The sequence below is a fragment of the Silene latifolia genome, unplaced genomic scaffold (assembly GCF_048544455.1).
Source record: "Silene latifolia isolate original U9 population unplaced genomic scaffold, ASM4854445v1 scaffold_309, whole genome shotgun sequence".
NCBI lineage: Eukaryota > Viridiplantae > Streptophyta > Magnoliopsida > Caryophyllales > Caryophyllaceae > Silene > Silene latifolia.
In genome coordinates, this window is record NW_027413245.1 from 152,240 (window position 1) to 162,450 (window position 10,211).

The 10,211-nt window shown below is 37.0% G+C and overlaps 1 protein-coding gene and 1 long non-coding RNA gene across 2 annotated transcripts; one reads left to right on the forward strand and one right to left on the reverse strand.

Annotated features, from left to right (window-relative positions):
• Window positions 1–357: 357 nt before the first annotated feature.
• LOC141639232 (uncharacterized) lies at window positions 358–8,258 on the reverse strand. The gene is made up of 2 exons (XR_012542425.1): window positions 8,096–8,258; window positions 358–1,306 (listed from the first exon to the last, which is right to left on the reverse strand). It is a non-coding gene; the product is annotated as an uncharacterized LOC141639232 (long non-coding RNA).
• Window positions 4,618–9,157, forward strand: LOC141639231 (cytochrome P450 87A3-like). The gene is made up of 9 exons (XM_074448400.1): window positions 4,618–6,567; window positions 6,659–6,980; window positions 7,060–7,209; window positions 7,424–7,675; window positions 7,761–7,850; window positions 7,939–8,017; window positions 8,116–8,222; window positions 8,350–8,477; window positions 8,747–9,157. Exons 1-9 carry the CDS (start codon window positions 6,368–6,370, stop codon window positions 8,856–8,858), a joined length of 1,440 nt encoding a protein of 479 aa, XP_074304501.1. The 5' UTR covers window positions 4,618–6,367; the 3' UTR covers window positions 8,859–9,157.
• Window positions 9,158–10,211: the final 1,054 nt, after the last annotated feature.

The following is a 10,211-nucleotide window of genomic DNA, read 5'->3' on the forward strand; positions in this document are numbered from 1 at the left end:
TCACTCTTCATTCTCAAAACCAACGTCACCCTGTCCGATCGCTGCCGCTGCGCTTTTCCTCAGGACATAGTCTCCGACCTGGAACTGTCGGGGAGGCAGACTGACTTTCCCCCTTCCGGGAAAGGCCCAAAGCAGTCTTTCCTGTCCAAATAAAGCTTTCCTGTCCAAATAAAGGATTTGGGGGAAAATATGGGTTGTTTAAGAACAGAGAATCGTTGGTTCCTTATACTCATTTGCTTTGCGAAGACTTTTTCTATCGTTACAATTCTTCTTCCGCACCCCACATCTACATGCTTGTATATGTTGACGATATAATCATAACTGGTCCAAATAAAACACACTAAGAAAATTTCATTACTCATCTAGCCAACCGATTCTCAATTAAAGATTTAGGTCCATTATCATATTTTCTAGGCATCGAAGTCACACCCAACAAAAGTGGACTCCACCTAAACCAATCTAAATATATACACGATTTACTTCTCAAATACAAAATGCTAGAAGCTAAACCCAACACTACACCTATGGGAACTGACACACATCTTACACGAGAAGATAACAAACCAATCCATAACCATTCCGATTACCGAGCAATTGTAGGCAGCCTACAATATCTCTCTTTCACAAGACCTGACATCGCTTTCACAGTCAACAGACTAGCACAATTTCTTCACCACCCTACCATTAATCACTGGACTGCTCTAAAACGCTTACTCCGCTATTTACAAGGCACACAAACCCATGGTATACAACTACATCGTACCTCTCCTATGTGTTTACATACATTTTGTGACGTTGACTTTGCGGGTGACAAAGACAACTACCTATCCACCATAGGCTATATCCTCTATCTAGGACGAAATCCCATCTCCTGGTCCTCAAAGAAACAACGTGGACTAGCCCTGTCAACAACCGAAGCAGAATTCCGAGCAGTAGCAGCTGTCACGACCGAAATCCTCTGGCTCCGCAATCTCCTTCATGAACTCCACATTACCATTGTCAAACCACCAGCTATCTACTGTGACAACATGTCTGCCACACTCTACGCCAAAAATCCAGTCTTTCACTCTCGAATGAAACACATGGCCCTTTCATTTCACTTTGTTAGAGAGCAACTTCAGCTAGGCCAAATCCGCATCCAACATGTTGCCAGCAAAGACCAACTAGCAGACGCCCTCACCAAGCCCCTAGCCAAACAGCGCTTTCATGAACTACGAGACAAGATTGGACTCATTTCCCCGACGTCCATCTTGCGGGGGTGTATTACAAATATATCTTCCCAAAATAATAAAGATCAAGCATCAACCTAAAATAAGAAGCAATCAATGTAATTATTCCATATCCTGTTAATGATAGCAATTAGCATAATCATATCCTGTCAATAGTATCAATTAGCATAATTATAGCTTCAATTAGTCAAGTGTTCATACTCTAATCTTGTACTATAAATACCTGTAAACTCTTGAGGAAAATATTAACACAATTCACATTCAAAACCTCTATCTTACAATTAACACACTATGATGTCGTTGCTGCAATTCACACTTTGTTAGACTTGTGGTGGCTTTACATAGTCCGATAGTCGGAATATATGCGGTCACAACTTGTAATGCAAAATAAATTATAATAAGCTCATTTTTTTCAAGATATTGTAAAAATAGAAAACTGCAATACTTGGCCTGCAAGGTCACATTCCATACAACCTAATAGGAGAACATTTGTGGCCGTTTTGTATGATTGGTAGCAAAAGCTACGAATCATAAAGCTGTTTCCTAATAGATTGAATATAAAAAACTAAGGCCAATATGATCATTGATCTGAAACCGTGTAAGCTTATATAAGCACCCAATACGAGTGCACAAGCACAACTTTTTGGGAAAAAAAAAAGTATATATTTGCATACAACAAGTCTTTTAATATTATACTCCTTATTAAACTCAGTTATTCAAAATGCTTTTAACTAATTGGTTATACCAATATAACCATTTACAAGCGATACATTAAGCAAAATAGAAAAGCCGCAAATAAAAAGAATGCAACTTAATCTAGATAAACCATCACATTTTCATTTTCATTGGGTTGAACACAAAATTCTTGGCAATCCAATTAACAGACTTGGGTGAAAACATTTTATATGAGACGATGCATAAGTGCGTAAAATCAAGTTGCTTAATGTTGCATTCCTAATTCAATAATAGAGTTAATACTCCGGCTCTATAAATTCCACCGTCTTACACAAGACTAGTTAAGTTCACGCCTTCACGGTATTCACATTTAGACACTCAACTATTAAGAGGGAAACAAGAAAGCTGATCACTTCATCAACCAATGAGTTTAAGCCTATTTAGGGAGAAGAATATTCGAACTTGAGACATTATTCACAATACTTCTCCACCTTAACTGTTAGGCCAAGATATTTTCAGTATTTTCGGTCGAGCTTATCGATTTGACCATTGGAAATAACGAGAATTGGACGGAATACAATAAAAAGGCAGAGCTCAAATCAGAAAGGAAACACCAATACACCATATGATAACATGGGGAGTAATAAATGTCATTGAAGAATGAAAGATGCTTAAAAACACAAACTCTACGAACTCATTTTATAAGTCTGCAATTTGCAAAGAGTTTTAGACTTCTGACTAGCGAACCTTAAGTATTAAGAATCACAGAAATCCATGAGCTTCTTAAAACACATGTCAGTGAATTGTAGGCTTGTAACGCCTACTAGGATTTTATTCTAATAGGTATATATGTATAAAGCTACTATTATGACTTAAAACATCTTACTATAATCTTAAGCAAATGTTTACACCAAAGTGAAACTTACTAGTTTATTGACATTGCTCATTGCTCAAGACATGTGGTGTCAAGTTTTGCTTCTAAAAACTTCACAAAGAAATCGTATGGCTAGTCTTGCTTAAGACGGGAATTTCCGTTTTAATGATACAACGATTCAAATACTACCACTTGATGCTAATAAGACACGTTTTGTTATTTACCTAGACAACTAGCCTTATCATATGATGCCTATTTAGATCCGTTTTACCATTAAAAATTTAGAACGAATATTGTCATTTTAAACAAGAATTTGTGTAAATCCTAAATTAAGATAAAAAATAATTCATTAAATATAGGTCCATTTTAACAACTTTGTGGAATATATTCTATGACTTCAAGCAATTATATTCTCACAAATTTTCATTATAGACGGACACTATCCGTCTATAATAAAAGACGGGTCAAATACAATACCACTTTTCTAATAGGACAAACAACAAGTGCGGTGGTGGGGGCAAAAAATGTCACCACTTTCATTGTATTTGACCCGTATATAGTAATAAACGGATATACCCGTCTATAACCTAGGTTGCACGGACACTCCTCCTAGTCAGCGTTCCCGTGTCGGACACCCGTGTCAGACACGACACTCGTCGGACACACGTCAAAACGTGTCGGACACTTGTAAAGTCGTGTCTAACTTTCATCTTTTATTTGGGCACGTGTCCATGGTATTTTGAGCCGTGTCCATGGTATTTGGACACACCTCCAAACGGAATCAAGTTGAATTTAAGGTAAATGACGAGAATTGTTATATGGTTGAATTTGGTGGGGAAATAAGCTGAATTGGAGACAAATGATGTTCTTTAGACTAGTAATGAAATGTCGAAATAGATTGATTATAAGTTGGTTTTTGCTTTTGGAAATGAGAATGAGTTATAATTAACGTAAGTTTTATTTTCACTTATTTAAATTTAATATTCAATACTTTTTCAAAAATAAAAGCACACATATATAACTATAAAATATATATTTTATTAAATTTAAATGACGTGTCCCGTGTCCTAAATTTCATGGGATGCCGTGTCACGTGTCCGTGTCGTATCAGTGTTCGTGTCCGTGTCCGTGTCCGTTTTGGTGCAACCTAGTCTATAACAAGACATTGTTATATTCTGGATCAAATATGTCACCACTTTCATGATAAGACAACCTCCACCATCCCACTTGTTGTTTGTCTTGTTATAAAAGTGGTGACATATTTGACACGTCTACAACTTTAGACGGATAGTGTCCGTCTAAAGTGAGATTTTGTAAAATAACAAAAGTAATTTTCACAACGGGTCCAATTCAAGCTACGGATAGGAATAAGGGCCTTGGTACTAGAGGTGGCAAATGGGTCATTTGGGTCGGGTCGGGTCTGGTCGGGTTTGTCATACATTTCGGATCGGGTCGGGTCATTTCGGGTTTCGGGTAATTTTCGGATGACCTTTTGTCGGGTCGCTTTGGGTTGGGTCACTTTCGGGTATGGGTTATTTTGGGTCGGGTCGCTTTCGGGTTAATGGCTAAAATACTTTAGTTAGTACTATTTTGATTACGAAATACTATTTTACAAATTTAACTATTTATAAGGGATGATTGTAACAAATGAAACTCTATTTGGTGTAAATAACATTAATTCGACTTAGTACTTGTCGTTTCGGGTCATTTTGGGTCACTTTAAGTTATTTTGGATCGAGTCAATTATGAGTCGGGACATTTCGGGTCGGGTCAACATTGGGTCAATCAAGTTTCGGGTCGGGTCTGGGTCGGGTCAATCCGGGTCGGTTTTGGGTCATTTCGGGTCTCGGGTCAGCCTTATCAGGTCGGGTCATTAGGGTCGGGTCGGCTTTACCACGTCTACTTGGTACCAGGAGCTCATAAAACATTCCAGTACTCCCCGTGTTTGTGTAGCCTTTTGCCCTTTTCCTATCGAATTGGTTAAGAAAACCCTAATGCTCTTATGTTAGAAAATGAATTTACAATGTAACCTACTGCCAATGAAAATGTAGAAAATTAGGAAACATAGAAAGCATTTGTTTTTGTATTTCATTTTTTCTGAGAAAAAAAAGCATGCCTGAAAATTAGGATGGGCATAATGCCATTCTGAAATATACTTTATCACTAAAAAAAACCATTTAAAAAATTAAGTTATTAAAAGAATGCTCTCACATAAAGGGTGCAGAATACATTTTTCATTGGCGGGTATCATTCCCTTAAAATTATAGGCACATCTATGGTTGTTGCTGCATATCTTAAAGGCAGATATTAGATCATAAGCTTGACATTCTATAAACATAAAAGCAGAAAAAATCCAACATAAGATTTCATTCCCAGCAAAAGTAAAACAATAACCAAAATCATGACATACTAAAATAAGCAGCAGTAGTTAGTGTAGTAATTTAATTATGACAAATCTAGAACAAAATTTTGGCATTTAGCAACATCATTTTCCTCAAAATCACAATAATGTCAACCCAAAAAATAAAGTAATTTTTCAATCAGAGGCTCCTGAAAAGAAGCCATAATTCGGCCCTCGTGCTTCATATCATGTTTTACGCTGTCAATAAATTGGCTTAACAATCACATAGCGCGAAGAAAGGAAAACAGAGAAGAAACCATCCAGTAAGCTTCATCGTCATGCAAGGCTTTAATTCTATTTTATTCACCCGTTGACATTTTGAACTAAGATGATCCACTCTTTAAACAATACAGTATTATTAATATTTGTTAGACAATTCTTTTTCTAAATATTTCTTTTTGTTTGTTTGCCGCATCTAGTTTAGTCCTGATTCGAGTCAGATAGGATTACAAGGTCGGTAAAAGACTAAAACTATCCCAGCTAGTGAATCGAACTCTAGAGTACTAGTTAAACCTGATGAACTATTTACTTGTTGATCTAAGTACTAAGGGTCCTTTTTGTTTGTTTGTAGCATTTAGTATCGTCCTGATTTGAGTCAGATAGGAATATAGGATAACAAGGTCGGTAAAACTGTTCACGTGGAATTTTGGCATCACTTTTCGTCTTAAACTTAAAGACGGAATAAATGTGACCCATTTACAATAAAATGTAACCATTCTTTGATAAAAAGTTACTAGAACAATACATTTTGTGGTTAAAATGGTGACATTTTGCCCCGCCTACAATGTAGACGAAAAGTGCTCGTCTACAATGAGAATTTGAGTTCATTCATAGGGGATAAACTCTAGAGCAACTAGTTTATCGGTTGATCTACGTGCTAAGGGTCTTTTCCAATACAGAGTAGTTCTATTTTAAAACTTAACATGTACTCAAAAATTAAAAAAGTAATTTCCCTCCAACTGGATGTGAGTTTTCGCGTACCTATTTAAGTAGCTTCAGCTGATGGTGCTGAGATGCAAGCCAGCAACTTATGCTCGTCATTGTCTACTACTAATGACTAATTCCACTATTGCACTCATCTTATAACTTGTAATCTCAAACTGTGTCCTATATAATTTCTCCTTAACCATCTAATTTGAGATCATATTATCCTTTCTTTTCCCTCCAAAAGAAGAAAAAAAAAAATTGATGTCGCCGTTTGCATTAGCCTTCATAGCTGTGGGTGTCGTATGCATCACACATTGGATATACAAATGGTATCATCCGAAATGCAATGGAAAACTCCCACCAGGCACAATGGGCTGGCCACTCATCGGTGAAACTCTCCAATTCTTTGCTAAAAACACTTCATTTGATATCCCTCCTTTTGTCAAAAAGAGAATGGAAAGGTAAGCGAAAGAAAAATATACGGATTTGGAAAAAGGCGTTATTTCGTATTCTGAGCTCTAATTCTGAATTGGTTACTTTTGATGTTCACAGGTATGGGCCAATATTCCGGACCAGTCTAGTAGGGAGGCCCATTATAGTCTCAACTGATCCCGAGCTTAACTATTTGATCTTTCAGCAAGAGGGTCAAAGATTTCAGAGCTGGTATCCAGACACATTTACAGAAATTTTTGGAAGGGAAAATGTTGGCTCGTTACATGGGTTCATGTACAAGTACCTCAAAAACATGGTGCTCAATCTTTTCGGGATTGAAAGTTTAAAGAAGATGTTACCTGAAGTAGAAGAGTCGGTGCTTAAACAGCTACATCAATGGACGAAACTCGACTCAATTGAGCTTAAAGATTCAACAGCCAGCGTAAGCTATCCAAATTTTAGCCATTTTATGTCAGTTTATTGCAATTGCGGCTTAACTAATCTTTATCATGTCTTTCCAGATGATTTTTAATCTCACTGCCAAAAAATTGATCAGCTATGATGCTGAAAACTCTTCAGAGAATCTAAGGGAAAACTTTGTTGCATTTATAAAGGGATTGATTTCCTTCCCTTTGAACATTCCCGGTACAGCGTATCACAAGTGCTTACAGGTTAGCCACTTAGCCATTCTATCTAGTCCAATTGACAATTTCTTGATCATGGTTGTTGTTTAAAAAAAACACCTCAGATGAAAAGTTTAACACCAAAATTGGTTAAATGCTAAAAAAATGTTTGTTTTACGGTCCTGGAACCCATATATTTACACATGGATCCACTAATGATTTTAGCGACTAACGGGCTAAGTAAACCGTATTGTGGCTTCAGGGAAGAAAGAGAGCAATGACGATGCTAAAAAACATGTTACAAGAGAGACGGATGATGCCCAGCAAACAGAAGACGGACTTTTATGACTTTGTCCTAGAGGACTTATCTAAAGAAGGAACACTCTTAACAGAGGGAATAGCTTTGGATCTAATGTTTGTGCTTCTCTTCGCTAGCTTTGAGACAACCTCCTTGGCTCTGACTTTGGCCATGAAATTTCTCACAGACTATCCTTTGGTGCTACAAACTCTGACGGTAAGAACTTATTCGCAGTTCATCTTTGTTAATCGGTTCTCTCATTAAGAAACTCTACTCAGATTATAAACTGACAAATTGGCAGGAAGAACATGATGCAATTCTTAGAAGGCGTGAAAACAAGGACGCTCCACTCTCATGGAGTGAATACAAATCAATGACATTCACATTTCAGGTCAGTTGAGAAAAATCACAATAAAATAAAATCACTGACAATCAGTCTCCTAATAGACTTAGGCCAAACTAACAAAACTTTACTGCAGTTCATCAATGAAACAGTTAGGTTGGCAAATATCGTTCCAGGCATTTTCAGAAAAGCAATGAAAGATTTCGACTACAATGGTATGCATCAACCATCACTATAACGCTTTATCGACTTTACACCTAACGAAATTCACACATTGAAGAAACATAACTCACCTGATAAATTTTGATTGTAGGTTACACCATTCCAGCAGGTTGGGGAATTATGGTCTGTCCTCCAGCTGTACACTTAAACCCAAGCAGATATGAAAATCCCCTTGAATTTAATCCATGGAGATGGCAGGTAGTCACCATACTTACGTTCCGTCATTTCTTCTGTTCCTGAGAAATTCAACAGATATCCTTTGATCTAAGAATTATGATATACTACAGAGAATACACATGAAACTGATTTGCAGCTTTGCATACAGGGGGGAGAAATTAATGGTGCATCGAAACACTTCATGGCTTTTGGAGGAGGCATGAGATTTTGTGTTGGGACAGATTTCACCAAGGTGCAAATGGCTGTATTTCTGCACTGCTTAGTGACAAAATACAGGTAAAAGATTAAAGGCAATATTTGTCCTCCTTTCTAATTTCCATTTCCAAAACATAAAATGAGTTTTTGCCACCCTAATTTCAGTATCACCATACTCGCTTCCAATACGTTATTGATATGATACGATCTTCACATTATATTGGCATAAATTCAATGCGAATATGGTTGTGCAAAAGTTCAATACCACTCAATGGCATCCTATCGCTTCCTTCCAATGATAGGGTTTAAGGGATGTAAATGACCTTTATTTTCTGTAAATGAAACATTAGGTGGCAGCCATTAAAAGGAGGGAACATAGTTCGGACTCCTGGCTTACAGTTTCCAGATGGGTTTCATATTCGGTTGGCAGAGACGGCATCCGCAATGGAAGCAAGCACATAATCCTGTTTCATGAATATTTAAGTGACTCGAGCTAGCAATGATGATAGAACATACAACTATTTTTGTGTCTGATATTTCAGACTTACAATCTCAAGCTACAGACTAAAGAGAGACTAAAGAGACAGATCAATTAACTAAAAGGAATAGCGTGGAGAACATATATTTACAGTTTCTCCACAAGAGAAGAATACTGTTAATATCTTTCTTGTAACAGTAATCTTTTTGTTTGTTAAAGTCTGTTTTTTGCCTTTCTTCGTTTCTTTTACTTGTGAAAACACCTGAAAGGAAGTAGTAAAGGATATAAGATATCTTGCCGGTAAATAGCATTATAGAATATGCGCTTTCATATTGCAAAATTTGAAATTTCACGCATTTATTCCCACATCTTATGTTGCCAATATATGCAACATCCTGATTTTTTGCAGTGACTTAACCTAAAGCTAATCATCTCATCATCTCACTAATCAAATGCCAGAGAAAATTGGAGGAAAAACAGATAAAGTCGAATAGAAATGGCTAAACCAAAACTATTACACACCTACTTAGGCTGTTGCAGGGTTTTTATACCACAAGTTGAGAGCAAGCCCTATAAATTTACTTAATTAACATTTGTGATGGATATTTAGCATGACAAAATAGTTGATGCTACAATGGCTAGATCCTAATGAAAACGCTAAACCTCAAATATATCCCTAGAAATGAGTAACCAAGGTTCAAAGCTAAGCTCTACATGGTAATTCATCATCTAGTAATCGAGTGATACTCATGAGTCATGACCTCAAAACTCACCAGTGTCAAATTGTCCTTGTGGCTCGGTTTTGCCCCCAAAAGAACACATCTAAGGCATAGAGAACACGGTTAAGCATGGTGATGACAATTCCTCATCAACTAGAAAGGATAGCAAGTAAAATACTAAAATATAACTCAGGCCTATCAAGGTCTCTGGTAATGGTCCGAGCTCAGCACGAATAAGTTCTTAAGGAACTCAATCAAAACCCAAACGCCATATGAAACCAATGCCAAAAACAATGGCCATCGATAATTCTAGAAATACTCGAGGAAGCTTCCATTAACATACCAACACCATCCCAATTAGAATACTTGAGGAAGCATCCATAAACATACCAACACCATCCTAATTTAAAGCGATCATACATGAAACCTCCCTTTCCCCTTGTAATATTTTCAAGATATCGAGCAACTAAACTCTAGATTCGCAATTAACGCTCATAGGTTACTACAAATGCTACAAACTCAGAAGACTTGCTTTGGAGTTTAGGAATCGATAACATCAATCATAACCACGACGCCAAAGCCCCGTTCATCGAAGTCAAGCTAACATTTTTGACTCAT

Bases quoted from the DNA above. Each gene is read 5' to 3' on its own strand.
- LOC141639231 (XM_074448400.1), top strand. From the start codon at position 6,368: ATGTCGCCGTTTGCATTAGCCTTCATAGCTGTGGGTGTCGTATGCATC. The intron at 7,851-7,938 runs GTCAGTTGAGAA...ACTTTACTGCAG, and splicing joins CAATGACATTCACATTTCAG to TTCATCAATGAAACAGTTAG. The intron at 8,478-8,746 runs GTAAAAGATTAA...ATGAAACATTAG, and splicing joins TGCTTAGTGACAAAATACAG to GTGGCAGCCATTAAAAGGAG.